Below are 17,706 nucleotides of genomic sequence, written 5' to 3'. Positions count from 1 at the left end.
GGCATTGATCGCGAAAATAAGAATCCGTGAAATATTGATAAATAGTTTGAATCATATATAACTGACCATAAAAAAGTATATAAAGTTGTTTGAAATCAAGTCGGTGCGTACCCACTTTTTTTAATTTCGCGTGCATTCTCACGACAAAAATATCACCCCAAGAAAATTTACAGCTATACGGTTACGGTATTTTACCATTCGTTAGCTTTAGATTAAATGATATTTTATTCAATTAAACAATGAAGATATACATATCCAATAACCAATACATACAATCTAGGACATTACATTATCTCGAATTTAAAAAAGGGTTTTATATAAATCCATGCTATAAACGATCTGAAAAATTACTTTATAACATCTACATAATGATATATACACCTTACTATGATATCGGATTTTTGGGGAAAAAAAAAGTTTCGTGTTTTCTTTTTGCTTCGAAGAGAAAAGTGAACACCTCATAGTTTTCTCATTGCGTGACAATGACCCTACTATATCAATACAATAAAGACCATTGACCTTAGCGTACACATAAATACAGGATAATACGTAAGCTTGCGTTTTAGGATGGGCCTCATTATATATATATATAATCGTTATAAGTACTGAGTTGTGTATATTAATCTCCTGTTTGATATGTAAACATAACATGTTATCACGAGTACAGACCTTGTGTTGACCCGAGATTTATCAAATCGTAATTCCTTAATACAATTATACTTATGTAGATATGTCCAGTATTGCTACAAAGGTTGATTACAGACATTTTGTTTTAATACATACCTGTATGAAGGAAAACACACACCCGTATGAAGACAATGCATACACTGTAAGCCAACTTATTTTCGGGGCGTCTTAATTTCACGTTTTCATGTCTCACTTTTTCTCGGCGATATGATTTTACGTTTTACAAGAAACTACTGTATTTATGCCTCACGATTTATAAGATACTACTGTATCTATGCCTCTCGATTTATAAAATACTACTGTATATATGCCTCACGATTTATAAGATACTACTGAATCTATGCCTCACGATTTATAAGATACTACTGAATCTATGCCTCACGATTTAAAAGATACTACTGTATCTGTGCCTCTCCATTTATTTTAGCGATGTCTTCAATATGTAAAATCTAATCGCACACGAAAATGTGTTGATATACAGTTCCTGTAAGAAAAAACATATATACCTGTATGAAGAAAGTACTTACCCGTATGAAGAAGTAGATCAGAAAGAACACATTGAAGGCCCAAATCCACTTGTTGTCGGGGACTTTTAGCCCAGGGTTCACATGTCTCAACGTCTTGCCTAGAAATAAAAGGAAATAGTTAATTAATCAAGTCATTAGCGAAAAAAAGGTTCAAAATATATTAATTGAAGATTAATATGAACCATCACCAATTAATAACAAGAGGAATTAATGTTGCTACATTCAATCCATTTGAGGAGACCATGAAGCTCTAGGTTATCAATATGTCTTTAACTTTGCTTTGATTTACATCTAGGATCGTTTAAGAACTTGTCAGGTTTTAGGAAAAGGGACGCCGAGTATTCGGGATGAAAATCCACCTACAAACGTCAGTACCTGGCAACTACAAAGAGGTGGTGTGTTTTGGGAAATGCAGTGAAATACTTAGAAATTAAGAGAGATACTGACGGCAAACTACTCATAATCCGTACTGACTGGTCAAGCTGACATCATTTAGACCAGATAGCAGCTGAACATAAATACCAACTGCATCAATTATACAACGAATTGCGTCCTTAGCTGCTGCCCTTAACAATGGCTATCATTTCTGAATATCTTATTCAAAAAAAGTTTGTCCAAAAACTTATTGGTCTTATTTATTTTACATTGCAACGTGGTTTTTGGTCTTAATAGTCAAAACAATGACGTCATTAATGGTTGAGAGGCCTCAGTTATTTCGAAAGAAATGATATATTGCCGCGGAAAATAAGCTAAAAGTGTGTGCTAATATCACACTTGCCCAATGCCAGAATCAAATTTTAGAAGCAATTATACAAGGCTAATAATAACAAAACCATCCTTTAATTATGGTGCAGAGATACATTGTCTTTGACTCCAAGCAAACCTCAATTAAGTTTTCGCTAATGGAAGCACAGGCATAAGATAGTAATCCTCAGTTGACATCAAATATTGGCCAAGGTAATACAGATGTTAGATAAAAATACTCAAGAACGCAAATATCCAAAAAAAAATTAATGATTTTCAAATTTTTAAACTCAGCGAAAAAGGAAATTATTATTGTAATGTCCTAATTTTGTAATTTCATGATGGTCCAACTTTCAAAAGGCGCCTTTTTGAGAGTCCAGTGCATGGACTATTTTTCTGATTCTTCCATGCCAGATATAGCAAGGAATTCACTTATCAAACTACAGCTGAACCAAAATTAAAATGTTAATGACACATGCAGCGTCAAAAGTAAACCAGCATGACACCTACCCACATAAAAACATAAAATCAAAGTTTAAGATAAAAAATCAACCTTAGGGATCATTATCAATAATACCAGCCCTCGACACAGACCGCGTATTTTCGTTTCATGTGAATCCAAGCGAAATTAAAAATCATGAAACATCTTTTTGTGATCTAAATCCAAAAACTAATTTTTTTCACTCACTTTAGATAATCAATTTTAAAATACATTGTTACTACTCCCGTTTACACAACGATAATTTTATTACATTTCAAACAATAAGCCACCTAAAAAGGGAGGTCGCTTATAAATACGCCATCCTGTTTGTTTTGAAACGGAATACATGAGATTAACCACGTGATAAATCCAGAATAGACTAACATTTACAATAAATTTCAAATTGCCAATTTAAAGTGGATATTCAGTTTTTAACCATTTTTCATAGAAGGTATTTAATTTCTAAATGGACATCAACAAGAGCGGAGGAGGCTTGATCAATAGTTTCGTCAAATCAATCTCATAATGATGTTTCTTACGCCTTTACCACCACATAGACCAAAGAGACTCCATTCGTTGTAACCTATCGATAGTGATACTTCACTATCAATAATAAATAGACACGGGTGTTATGGAAAAGCATTTGTACTGCGAGCCTACGGCGTCAGGACCCCGCGCTATCAGAGAGAATGTACTCGTCGCACTGGTTCGAGAAGACCCTACCAAATCCCCCACGCCTGGTCAACAACAATCGGGGCCATGTAGATGCCAGTACCATGTGATTCTCTTGGTGTAATGGGTAAATAATCCTATCTGACAGTATTGAGATACCCTCCCGGTCTTTACTACAGCTTAAGACTTGGTATCAGTGTGTATAAAGCTTGAACCTATTACTAACACAGGAATATAGGTGTACCGAAAAGGTGTAACATACTTAAATCTGGTATGTGTCCTACATACTGGTGTCATCGCCACCAAGCATGACATCTGCATAGGGAATGGTGAGAGTCCCGTGCCACATATCACTATCAATGGAGTACCAAGTACCAACAGACTAAGAGTTATATATAACATACATCTATTCCATTATAGTTTTCTTTACAGCATGCAATTATCGTGTAGGGCCACATTCCAAGGAAATTTTCCTGTTTTTCTTGAGTTATAGACTGTCACTTGTCTCTAGAATATTCAAAAACATCACTAAATTTTGGCTTGAATATTTTGTTTGCAACAAGAACTGATTTCATAGGGAGAACATGATCTAATATAAGGAATTTCACTTAGAAAACCTTTTGTTCAATTATCTTCGATTTGTGTGACACGCCTTTTTGAGTTTACATGAGACTGTAATAAAATGTTGTTTGCATATGATAATAAAAAAGATTTGATATAGTACTATTCAAACAAGAAAGCCAGATTACAAGTCTGATACACAAAGGAAACACAATACCTTGTCACATAAAAGTTTAATAGGTAGTACATGATAAAAATGCAGACATTTTTGTTTTCCCTATATTAAACAATCACCTCAATTTGCTATGAATAATCCCAAGAACATTCACCAAATCATCTCATTTGTAAATTGTAAAAAGTACATTATAAACTATGTGCAATGCTTAATTGGGCAGTCAAAACAAGCTACGGAGGCTCGATATTGCCTGTATATATGTGTTATTAAAATCGACCGCCACAATCAATATTGCTTGTGTTTAAATTTGGTAGTTTCAATAAGGACAAATGAAGGCCGTTGTGTGGGAAAAACGTAATAGTACAGGAGACCGGCTGTGACACCTTTCATTACACGACAGCTTTTACCCTGATGTGCGTACAGTACTGACAACTCAGCATCAATCACAATTGAAACAGGGACATATATAATTATAATACCAATCAATATACAAAAAACTGTGTAGCCGTCTCCATTTCTGTTTTTTGGTTTTTTTTTTTTCTTCAAAATGTCGGACACTCGGACATTCTCAAGACAGAAAATACAGCTAAAAAAGTCCATTTCGGATTTTCATCAATAGATTGGATTGGAAATTCAAGACCTTTAGCTGATTTTTGATAACGTAATTCAATGTTTCAATGTCTGAGGATGGTAAAGAGGTGTACAATATGCCAAAAAAGAGAGAGAGACAGCTATATTGATTTGATAGATCCCCATCCTGATTAATATTCAACTGTCGGTACTAATATTGATTATTTGTATAACTTTTCTCTGTTGACGACAACTATTTGGATATGTATTATGTTAAAATGGCATTTCTGCCTGAAAAAAAATAAATACAAATATCAGATTAATGCAATCACGTGAATAGTAATGATTGCGAAATGGAAAGCAATTAAAGAGATGTGTAATTGTAGTCGCAGTCAGTTTTTTCCTAGTACCTAAACACTCCAAACTTTTATACAATTTATATAAAAAAAACATTTGATGGCTGTGATACCATGGTCCCTTTCATCAGATATCCCTTTATCTCCAAATACTAGAGACTCCATTCACCTTGAACGTTATACATTCTTTTAACATATCAATATCTTAAAAAGGGGTAACGTCACCATGACGTCATGGGATTTCTGGCATTTTCAAAATAGTCTTATCTTTCGTTATTTCATAAGACAAAATTTCAGATTGCATGCTTCATTTTCCAAATTATCTTTAATTGCTCATATATGTCAAGAGATAAAACATTCTGAAAACGTAAAACAATCTATGGGAAAGCATATCTTTATGTTTGTTTTGTAGACTATTCCCCTGATCGCATGAAAACCTCAGTTATAAAGGTAACTAATGTACAGGAATTGAGTTATCGGCGAATACATCAAATTAATCAAACACCATCACATCCATACTCTCTTCATTACTAGGGACGCGTAGCAACTCGTGTGAAACACCAGCTTCCTGCCGAGGGCAATGACAGGACGCTCAATGATTACGCAAACAGTTGTTAAATGTGGGCAATCAGAAACACCACTTTCAGAGGAGATCCTTTCAATTCAAAGATTGTTAGGCTATTATATGTGTATCCTATTGTTATATTCATTACATGTTGTTTTTATGTTTTTAACATTTATTGTTTTAGCTTGGATAATTATGAACCCTTTTTGTAAACGAAACTTAATAAGCCACACTTATTAATTTGAAATTATTTCACAGCAACATAAAAGTGAAAATAGATATAAGTTCGATTCTGTTGGAAGCCGAAACTTACATTATGTTGCCCACTAGTGTTTCTTACATGCAGCTTTATAGGGTATCACAAGAAAATCCTCCCAATTGACATATGCATGTGTTTTTTTGAACACCATAATAATTCCAAACGTGTTATCTTAGGGAGTAACTCATAGTTAGAAGAAGATGAAGAACGTGACTGAGAATGGACAGTTTGGAAATTGTCCAGAGGATTTATCTTGGTTTCCACATAAGTGGAAGACACTCAACGAATCTTCAATATTCATTCAAGTATAAAATTATGTCTTAGGTTCATTATTATAGTATGTCCTAAACATTATAATACAGGTATACATGAGACAATGAGAAAACTACATTATACTATGTAGACTTACAAGAATGGGGAGGCACAATAAAATGCATTGCATGATATTTCTCTTTGCCCAATAGAAATTATTTACCACGTGAAAATATAAAAAATATTTCAAGAGTACCATCATTTCTTATGATAATTTTGTGGTAATTAGTATTCCTAGAACTGTCGCCCAAGAGCGTTACGTATACCCCCAACCCTTGTATCAAAAGGGACATAACTATAAAAAGGAGTAGTAGGTATCTTATTCATTACACTAGATTACGCACACGGATTTTTGCCACCCTGTTTCGTTAAAACCCTCCAGTAGTTTAAGAGGATAAGTCATTCGATCGCCGTGTCAACAGACTAACAAACGGACAGCCTGAATCCAGTATATTTAAAACAATGACTAAATATAACGACCACTTAGGGTGAAACCTTATCAAATGTCACTTGGATACCTCTTCACTACACAGCAATATAGTTCATCAGAGCGTTAAAATCCAATTCTTTTCCAAACGGCTAACAACACGCACACAAAATAGCAACATCACATAAGAAATTTATATCACCTGTCATTACTGAGTCGTCTGAAAATATATCTCCTGCTTCCAAGTTATCAACCGTATCGAATGTAAAATGTACATATAGATATATCCATTCCCTGTCAGACCGACAGTAAGGAAAGTCATCATTTATTAACGATATTTTGTGCAATTTCCTCAAACACAAACGAGTGTTCCATGTCATCTTATATCTATACATTAAACAATGCACCATTCTTAACTACTGAATCCATACTAACGCTCTTAAAAATATTTCAGTGAAATATATAGTATAGCAAGGAAACGCGAGGAAAACCAATATCATTCGCCGCAATGATTCTATATAGAAGTGTCCCCATTTTCTAATTAGATGTTTACGGTGCAGGCTAAAGCGAATGAGTGCATCTACCATGGATTTTCAATATAAAACACTCTTACTCCCTTAAATTTTTACTAGTTTTCTTGCCAAGGCAAAGCATATAGCTGCATATTTAATTAAGTTCTGATTAGTTGTCGGCGTCAGGTGGCTGAGACAATTGTTCAAACCCGCCTGTCTAAATACACATTTGCTCTCAATGAGGCTTGCTGACAAATTGTCGGGAATTCCCGGTATATCAATTACACTTTATACATATTCACATACGAATTGCAGACATGCAGACGAAAGCCAAAGTCTCAATGAACATACATCCTGGAAGAGTAAGTTCCGTACATTACTATAGGGCCGGCAGTTATTACTTTAAGGACATAGGACTATGTCTTAACAAGGTTGATAGGATGCCTTACACTCACACACTGTACAAGTGTAATCAGAAAAGCGTTGAAATAGTAAAATATGCCAAAGATATAATGATAGAACACATTTGACATGTATAGGTTTATATAAAGTTGGCAATGCAGCAGATAGCTGTCTATCCTTAACTATTCATTGGGTGACCTCAAATATGACGTAGACTGAACTTTTAATTAACTGTCTCATGTTTCCGTAAATAGAGTAATTGTAGCAGAAAGAGAACTGAATCCCTTAATATATATAACTTGGCTCGTTAATTAAGCAATAATAAAGGTATCAGAATTAAGGATAAAAATTTCATCACTCTTGACATTTCCAATTCCTTAAAATATCTAAAGAAATATAGATTGTAAATAAGAGGAAGCAGTGTCTCTGAGTTTTAATAACAAGAGATCTGATCAAATACTGGTATATAATTTTACTCTTTTTGTGATTAAAGCGGGAAAGTAAGCGTAACATTCTCTTTCTCAAAGAAAAAATATATTGTGAATGCGCAGATAGACTGATATCGAAAAGGAAATCTAACACTTTTTATGTACAATTTTAAAGTTATATATTGGTGTAACGGATGTGCACTATGTAACGAATAAGTCTATAGATATAATCATTATAACAGAAAACTGTACTATACCAAGCATTTATGAATTAGATCTTCATAACTGTTTTCATTATAACTGTTTTCATTTATTGCATTTAAAGTTAAACGTAATGTATGATATGATTAATCTTTCAACGTAAATGTACCTTTTGTTATCAAAATATCAGATAAACTATGCACGTCACTATTCCTGTGTTAACGTTTGCAATAGTGTTAAATCAAATTCCAAAAAGTAACTACATTTTCGTTCACTTTTCGTTTTTTATAAAAAAAAGTGTTAAGGAAATTGTCATAAAAAGCAAAGTTTTGTGATGGCCACAATGAGGTAGTGTTCCACTTATCTGTTAGCAAATCTTAACCCATACGAGACATTAAAATTCCATCTGATTTATGAACAGGATATTTAAATAAATATCAAGGGAAGTCTGAAAATAAAATTCTTTAATATTGTTCATAATATTTCAAATCTAGGGCTTATTTTTTCTGCAGTCGGTGAAGGCATACGAAATAAATTAAAGTAAATTTTCGTTGGATGGAAATGTAGTCTAAAATCATACTTTTGCTTCATTTTGTAGGACACATGTTTTACATTTAAAATATACGGGTCATAAATTGGAAACAATAACAATATAAATCTGAGCATTTTTTTCAAAAACAGAAAGTATTTGAAATAGTTCTTTTTAAATTTGATATATATATAATATATATAATTTAGCATTGTTGATGCATTAAGCTTGATATAGTTGGTGATAATGGCTATCTTAAAAGCTATGTATAAAATAACAATCCAAACCTGCATCAAATGGTAAAATAGCCAAAGCGGAACTCCATAACGAATCTGTAGCTATAAGAAATGAGAATGTCTTGCGAAATAAACTTTCGGTTTATCTTTTTCATATCTGAATATCGTAAACTGAATGGAAAAATAATATAAATGATAATAAACATATCAAAACGGTTTAAAATTGTTTAACGTTCTTTCAACAACTGAAATATTTTGCAACCAATTTCTCTGTATGCCATATATGTTGCGTTCCTGGAGTGTTTTGGGAGACAGAGGTACTTACAATTATGTCCGTACTGTGTCTTACTGTCATTGTCAACAGTAACAAGTGACAGTTAAAAACAGATTTACATGCACGGATGTTGATCTCGCATTTACCTATAACGATTTAAATGAAGAATTGACACATACATTTGAAGACAGCTGTAGGATTTGTTTTCATTTCTATTCCCTTGTTAATACAACTAAAGAAAACCCTCGATATTGTAGAGAAAAAGCCTACTTACTCGGATGCATCAATGAAGTAGATTATCAGTGAGGCTATACTCAGCATAAACACCAAACCGACCTACAACAGAAAACATAGAAATATTACTCTACAATACAAGTTATGGAATCAGAAAACACATAACTAATACTCTTATTCTACGTCTAAACTGATAAATAAGAAGTTAAAAACTTGTTTTCCTTGAAGAGTTTATTTTGTGACCTCGTGAATATGAACAAGCCGAATATGCCTAAATGAAATGTACTGTGGACTGACTCAAAGAGGCCAATCAAATACCGTAAAAAGAACTTTGCTGTGGGATAACGTTCCAGGATAATTTGATAATGTCCCGATAATTGAAAATGCCTTCGTTTCTATTTGAAGCATTGCTTTAAGTTCGTTTAAAATGATCCAATCCCCGAAAAAGGAACTGATTGAATCATGACATGGGTTTATGTGCCTCCATTGCTTTAAATGTTGCCGTTAAACATTGGTTCTTCTCCATCTTTATTAACTTTATTTACTGTAGAAATCACTGTCGAAACCAAGAAGAGCGAAACAAGTCATCCATTGATGGTAATAATTGGTTCTAACTATTTGGTGTACAGATAAAACAGATGTGATTCTAGCAAAGAGTTTGTAATAGTTCCCTTCCCATATTCAAATGTACAATATAAAAATGTGTGTCTTCTGATCTTTTGTCGCCATCTTCCTTAAAGGCAATACAATGGAAATAAGCCAGCGTCTGACTGTACTCCATAACTTATTTTGTAATACAATTTGATACTTAAATGATGATTCATATCCCAGGAATGAAACATCCTTAATTAATTTTAAATAGTTTGAAAGCAGACAATATATAGCCGCTATTACAGAACACTTTTTGTTGTGGAATTGCGGTATTTATTGAATGTTTTGACTTCATGGCATTTCCACACCTCAAGACAATAGTTATCACATGATGTTAATCCAACACGTTATAACCATTGCGGGAAGTTTGGTTCGCTCGTACTACTTTAACTCTAAAAAGCCGAGTTATCTTTGACTTTATAAATGAGTTATAACATAATGACAGTGTCCTCACACTAGGAATACAAACAATTAAAGTATACCGAATCATTTGTTTAACCTTATGACATATATAAACTCAACTATACAGCAGCTACAGGAACCATTAGTAATTCGTTCTAAATACAAACCCCTGATGTCAAAGAGAAATGTAGCAATGAGATATTTCAGACTGCCCGTACAAACTTGCAAAGTGATTACTGCTGAGTCTGGACACAGATTGACCCCAGACTGACCCTAGAATGGTCTTGTGCTGACCCAGACCTATCAAAAGCGTCTACATATAACATTACATGAATCAAATCAATACAGTATACGCCGTGCATGGAATGCTAAGAAGACTTGCTCATGTTCCAAATATTTTAGAGACGTAACTAATCCAAAAATAAATTTCATGATTTCGTTTCATTCAGTTTCTTTAATGATAGACATATCAACTCTTAGATAAGCCTGTCATAGTAGGTTATTGACTTACTCAGCAATGGAAATCAATTGATATCTACATACATATACATAGATACATTAATTTCAGACAAGGTTTTGTTGATGTGCTATGATTCATCGCATGTCTTGTTCTATAATCTGGTCGTAAGAAGTTACACAAGATGCACTTAATCTATGATAAACACGACACGTGTATTGTTCATATGCCTTAAATCGTGGCGCCTGCTTCATTCGATGAATCCGGTCGATAAATAGGATTTCGGTGTTAACAAAACAATAACAATGCCTTTTATACTGCTTGTATGTGGACAAAGGAATATAATCATATACCATCCTTTCACGCACATACATTATAGTTTGCAAGAAATGATGCATGAATTTTACGTATAAAAGTGCAGTGTCTTTCATTTATCAATACAGTCATTATTAACTTATCTAAGAGACAGAAAAAAACGCCATGCGAAACCAATTTCTACATGATAGACCATTTTTCTCTACAACAGCATAATTAAAATGCAAGTTGTTTGGGAGTATGCTGCATCAATTCAACATTAATGGTAATCCAGTATACAAATTATATATATAAAATGTTTAGGATGTTATTCGAATCTGATTACCAATTTAGTATAAATACAAGATGAAAACTAAAACGTAATAGAGAAAGAAAATAACCTTGAAGATAATCATATATAAAATATTACAAAAAAAACCCATACAAATAGGTTTTACAGAGTCCATGCTAATATATTCGTTTAAGAATGATAACTTGTCTTAAACATTATAATAGACTATCGTGGAACCTCACAATAAGTCATTGCAACATACAAATTACATCACAAAATACCATTATGCATCATTATTTGTTTTCAGTGTGAATAATAAGTGTTTTATCTAAAATAGTTCAATTATATATATTTTGGGTGTAAATATTTGTTAATTTTTTTAGGAATAAATATATCTACAGGATATACATTATTTACAGAAATCAATGAATGAAGCCCATTATTTGTAGTAATTGCTCTCCTAAACCCTCCCCGTTGAGCTACTATGCTAACGTTCTCAAAATACAGATTTTAAAGAATTATTAGATAAAAATAAATGTACATAAACATGCCACATATTTGTATAATAGAAGACGTCCTCCACTAGATTTGCCAAACACGTTAACATTAACAGAATCGCGAGACTTTAAACAGCAACTTCTTAACCCGATCATTTAATCGGATAATACTTAACAATGAATGGAGTCCCAAACTAAACAAGAGTTGTACATTGCCGAGGCCATAACATCGTGGTGGCAGAGAGTTTCCCAGACATGATGGATTCCAGGGCAAACAATGTCAGGTAAAGGGGCGATGTCTTCGGCGAACAATGTCGTAATGAGGTTTATAGGCGTCAACAAGCAATAACCGTATAGTTCTGTTAAACATGTTTCAAATCTGTACATAACAATGTAAATACGATGACCGTTGGCAAAGGAAATCGGGTTAAATTGTCAGCGACAAGATTGAGTCTAACACATTCTTTATATCATAATGGAATAATACACTTACATCATAATGGAATAATACACTTACACAACCTCAAAAATTCTAAAAGAAGCAAATCCTGTTCTATGTACCAAAACAACAAGAAGTCAGACTTAATATTAGAAAGAATGGTATACTTGCAAGATAAGTAGCAACGATGTCAGATAATCGTCTAATTTCTTAATTCAAAACTATGGTATCAACAGCATGTCCTTTATACGATACTTATCAGCATTGCGGCTGGTAATCAAATGATGCATAATTTAAAAACAATTTCCAATCACCTTGAGCAATTCATGGTAATAAATTACTTCGCGCTTTCAATCATTTTGTTTTTGTTTTGACGACTAGCTACCTTTCTAAGAAATCACTTAGTTCTAATTACGTCTAATACTCCACCTCCTATGGGGAATTGCAATTAAACTGACTGGTATGAAAATCTCTTTTACGATATTTCAATACGGATTTGAATTAACATCTGTTTTTCAAGCAGGCTTTCTATGTCTCAGCCATGCATGTGCCCAGGAAGAATTTCCTCTAGATTTGGCTGGTGAATTTCTCCCTATACCTTTCTATCATCAGACATTTTGTTAAACACGTCTGCCTAATGTATCTACGTTTTTAATGTTTTGATATTAAGTATTCAAATTAACGACAGTATAGTTCTAGCCTACACCTACTCAATCTACTGAACTTTGGGTTAATTAATCGGGTTCATAACGCCATACAATCACCTCACTAAGCACTTTAGTTCGTTACGTACCGATGATAAGGTTGTGGTATTTAAACTTTTCATATAACATTGTGTTTATTTTAAGACGGTAGGGTATGTTGTTCAAGGAGCCTTTGTGTCAATGTCACAATAAAAGGGTACCATATACTTTATAAATGGAAAGTATGTCAGTCTTATATTTCAGAAGATAATCACTGTCGTGTAATGTACAAAATTAAGTCTATGTCAAATAGAAGAACCTGGAGTTTGTGAATGAGGTATGTAAGCCTTATACTAACACATACTCTCAATATAACCCTGATCCTGTTGTATCTAGCAAACAATTGCCTTCAGAAGTTTCCGACTTCATTCTGTTTAATTATTTTCATTTCTTTGAACCTTACGGTTCATCAGAAAAGGTGCATGTAATGTTTACAATGCAACAAAACCTTAATATACAATAACATAGATATTTAACACCCAGACACACATACTTAGTATGGACTTAGGGCTCGTCAAACTGTCAACTACACTCCAACATATCGGAGAGTGTGACGCCTGACATTAGTTACCTAAGTGTCCTTTAAAACCTCCACTGATTGATATTATAAAATCAGATCGTAAGGATTCAAGATATTCAAAAAATAATCCCTGTCTGCATTTCCTCCTACGTTTTCTGTAATTCGAGAGATGATTTATTAATTGCGCGCGCTACATGATAGAGATAAACAAGTGAATATCTACAGTGTAGGATGTGGCTTACGTAATATTGTAATCACAGTAAGTGGCGGTCATAAAGCTCGCAGGGAAAGTCATCTTATATTCAATTTAACCAAGTGTATACGTCACAAAATGAAAGAAAATATCTGAAAATAGGCGACTCTGCACAAGGTAATAGTTTTACGGCTAGGAGGTTAAATGAACATGAGTATACCATACGCTCGAACCAAAATGATGATAGTTTAAAGCTAATATATATAACCTTTTTTTTCGTAATATAAAATCAACACTTTTTGTTTGTCCCTTTATACACTAAAACCTTGTCAGTATGTCCTGGTTTGTCCCTTTACAGTAAAACCTTGTCCTTATGTCCCTGCTTTGTCCCTTTACGGAAAGACTTGTCCTTATGTCCCTGGTTTGTCCCTTTATACAGTAAAACCTTGTCATAATGTCCCTGGTTGGTCCCTTTACAGTAAAACATTGTCCTAATGTCCCTGGTTGGTCCCTTTACAGTAAAACCTTGTCCTAATGTCCCTGGTTGGTTCCTTTACAGTAAAACCTTGTCCTAATATCCCTGGTTTGTTACTTTACAGTAAAACCTTGTCATAATGTCCCTGGTTGGTGTATTTATACACTAAAACCTTGTCATAATGTCCCTGGTTTGTCCCTTTACAGTAAAACCTTGTCCTAATGTCCCTGGTTTGTCCCTTTACAGTAAAACCTTGTCATAATGTCCCTGGTTTGTCCCTTTACAGTAAAACCTTGTCCTAATGTCCCTGGTTTGTCCCTTTACAGTAAAACCTTGTCCTAATGTCCCTGGTTTGTTCCTTTACAGTAAAACCTTGTCATAATGTCCCTGGTTGGTCCCTTTATGCATCAAAACCTTGTCCTAATGTCCCTGGTTGGTCCTTTTATACATTAAAACCTTGTCATAATGTCCCTGGTTTGTCCCTTTATACACTAAAACCTTGTCCTAATATCCCTGGTTTGTTCCTTTACAGTAAAACCTTGTCATAATGTCCCTGGTTTGTTTTGTCCCTTTATACACTAAAACCTTGTCATAATGTCCCTGGTTTGTTCCTTTACAGTAAAACCTTGTCCTAATGTCCCTGGTTTGTCCCTTTACAGTAAAACCTTGTCCTTATGTCCCTGGTTTGTTCCTTTACAGTAAAACCTTGTCCTTATGTCCCTGGTTTGTTTCTTTACCGTAAAACCTTGTCCTAATGTCCCTGGTTTGTCCCTTTACGGAAAGACTTGTCCTTATGTCCCTGGTTTGTTCCTTTACAGTAAAACCTTGTCCTAATGTCCCTGCTTTGTTCCTTTACAGTAAGACCTTGTCCTAATGTCCCTGGTTTGTTACTTTACAGTAAAACCTTGTCATAATGTCCCTGGTTTGTCCCTTTATACACTAAAACCTTGTCCTAATGTCCCTGGTTTGTTACTTTACAGTAAAACCTTGTTCTTATGTCCCTGGTTTGTCCCTTTATACACTAAAACCTTGTCCTAATGTCCCTGGTTTGTTACTTTACAGTAAAAGATTGTTCTTATGTCCCTGGTTTTGTCCCTTTACAGTAAAACTTTGTTCTTATCTCCCTGGTATGTCCCTTTACAGTAAAACCTTGTCCTAATGTCCCTGGTTTGTCCCTTTACAGTAAAACCTTGTCCTAATGTCCCTGGTTTGTCCCTTTACAGTAAAACCTTGTCCTAATGTCCCTGGTTTGTCCCTTTACAGTAAAACCTTGTCATGATGTCCCTGGTTTGTCCCTATACAGTAAAACCCGTCCGTAATACCCTGGTTAAAAACCTTGTCGTAATGTCCTGGTTGTCATACTACTCTTGTCATTTCAATGTGAATTTTACCTTGTGTCAGCCTTTTGTGTCGCTTCAAATGTCAATCTTCGTATTAAGTCACCATTTGAACATTGTTATATTATTATTTTCAAAATAAAAAAAATATATATTTTCACACGAAGGAAATATCGTGTAATTACCATTTTTGGCAAACTTAAAATAGCGACAAATGTTATAATTCAAGTGAATCTTTGGTGTATAACCTGCTTTACAATATTTAATGTTGGACTCCTATCAAGTCACACTAAACAGCATTTTAAATTTTTTCTTGTTTGTTTGTTTTCGTTGGTGTGTATATAATAAACTACCTGTGTGTAGATACCTGTCTGAACCGTGTAGTGTCTTTCTTTCATTAATGCACCGTGTATAGCATGTTGGTGGAGACACCGAATATGACAGAAAACACTTAGAAACGCATGTCGTAGTAACAGTATTGATCAACAGATTCTACATGTAGTTGGTTAAGGTCTGTCATCTTAACTACCAGTATTTCAAAATCACTGTGCAAGGTGATCATTATTAAAAATGTCAGGAAAGCTTGTTCTAATGCACATCAATTATATAAAGTTTTTCGTTTAATTATTTGTTCGAATGTAAATAGTTCTATATCCAAATGTAGGCAGTTTTCATTAGACTGACAATATCCTTTACCAACTTAATTCTGAATTAAATTTGCACGACTATTGCAATTGATACCAAACTGTTTCCACCTCTGGTATAATCAATCTTGTGGGGCAAGGTCATCAGAAATTTAAAAAAAATGCCCTGGGTATCACACCTACCAATATTCTTCCTGTTGTCGTCTGCCCAGAGATCAACTCTCCCGCCCAATCCTTCGCCTCAGTCATCCATCCAATTTCAGGATCGGCACTTTTCATAAAACCCGGCACGTTCTTTCCCCCGGGGATGGGGACAGGTCCACTCTGGTGGGAAACTTTGGCCACACCGCCATGTTTCCGTCTCCGACAGAAAAAGAGCAACAGGATTCTATAACAGAGGATAATGTACAGTCCAAACCCGAAGGTGATGAGACTGGAGGCCAGGAAGGTATACCAGCGCCTCTCGTCCGAACATTGGACAATGGATACAGTGGTGTTATTCGCACTCATGGTCAAGATTTAATCCAAATGACATTCATGCACAAAAACTTATTACATGTTGAAAATTGAAAAAGTATGTATCTAAAACACAATATTCCACGAGCAGTGTATTTCTGTTGTGATGGAATTGTTCACTGATATAACTCGAACCTATGTGTAAGGTACCAGCATCTTGACAGAAGGTAGTGTCAGGCTCCGAATGTCGTTGCTGTGGTTTAAAGCAACATACACATCCGACGTACCTTTGTCATCTGATGAAAAAGCCTATTTATATGTAAATAGCTGGTGTAGCCTTGGTTGGTTGGGTAGACTTAGTTGCTTATTCCTCGACATCCAAGAACAATTAAAACCGGTGTTGAAAGTAGCACCGGTCTATGGGCTACAGAACACACCATCACTATACACCTAACAGCGACTGTAGTTACTGTCGGTATTGTTCACTTCTACACCAATCACCCTTTTTCCGTAACTGAAAAGCGATTTTCATGAATATTGATGTCGAGTGCTGACAACAACGTGCGCTAGGGTATAGTGTGACACCGGGGAGGCAAAGATCGATACCAGAATTCGATCCGCGCGCGCACGTGAGACCTGCCCTATACCAGTCTGTTAGCTCCAACAACAAACGATCGTCTCACTCTTCATTTACTCCTGGAAAGTCGCAGAATCTCCAACATATCAGATCTAATACAAATATAGAAATAAATCTCTGTTTCCACAGTCGACTATGACAGTGGTCTATCCATCATATTCAAATAACAGAATCAGTCCTCCCCAGAAATGTACATGTACACACGTACATGTAAACATCAGCACGGTATATATATACATGTAGGTAGATAGTGTGTGTAGGTGTCCCTCCCGATCCCTATAGGTACAGCATTACACATACACACATATATATACCCCCAGTAATAATGCTTACGGCGAAGTTAGAACACATATATATGTACAGCTGCTTGTTGTTTCTATTTATATACACCAGTCGTCTCTAAGACTCGGTCTGGCCTCACTGAGGTAATTACGATCCAGTTGTTCGTGTAATAAACGTGCTAGTCTTCTTTATATTACGGTACCGGTAGATGTTTATTATTGGTCAATTATACCCG

General features: G+C 34.7%; 1 protein-coding gene across 1 annotated transcript; it reads right to left on the bottom strand.

Moving 5' to 3' along the window:
• Window positions 1–1,214: 1,214 nt before the first annotated feature.
• On the bottom strand, window positions 1,215–17,546 carry LOC138313289 (calcium-activated potassium channel slo-1-like; the record flags this gene model as incomplete). Its single annotated transcript, XM_069253793.1, has 3 exons — window positions 16,280–17,546; window positions 9,193–9,254; window positions 1,215–1,312 (listed from the first exon to the last, which is right to left on the bottom strand). Coding segments are annotated over exons 1-3 (487 nt in total), but the record flags the coding sequence as incomplete, so codon positions are not given.
• Window positions 17,547–17,706: the final 160 nt, after the last annotated feature.

Source organism: Argopecten irradians, unplaced genomic scaffold (assembly GCF_041381155.1).
Source record: "Argopecten irradians isolate NY unplaced genomic scaffold, Ai_NY scaffold_0633, whole genome shotgun sequence".
Lineage (NCBI taxonomy): Eukaryota > Metazoa > Mollusca > Bivalvia > Pectinida > Pectinidae > Argopecten > Argopecten irradians.
The sequence above is the reverse complement of the archived record's forward strand: the minus strand, read 5'-3'. Positions and strand labels throughout refer to the sequence as shown.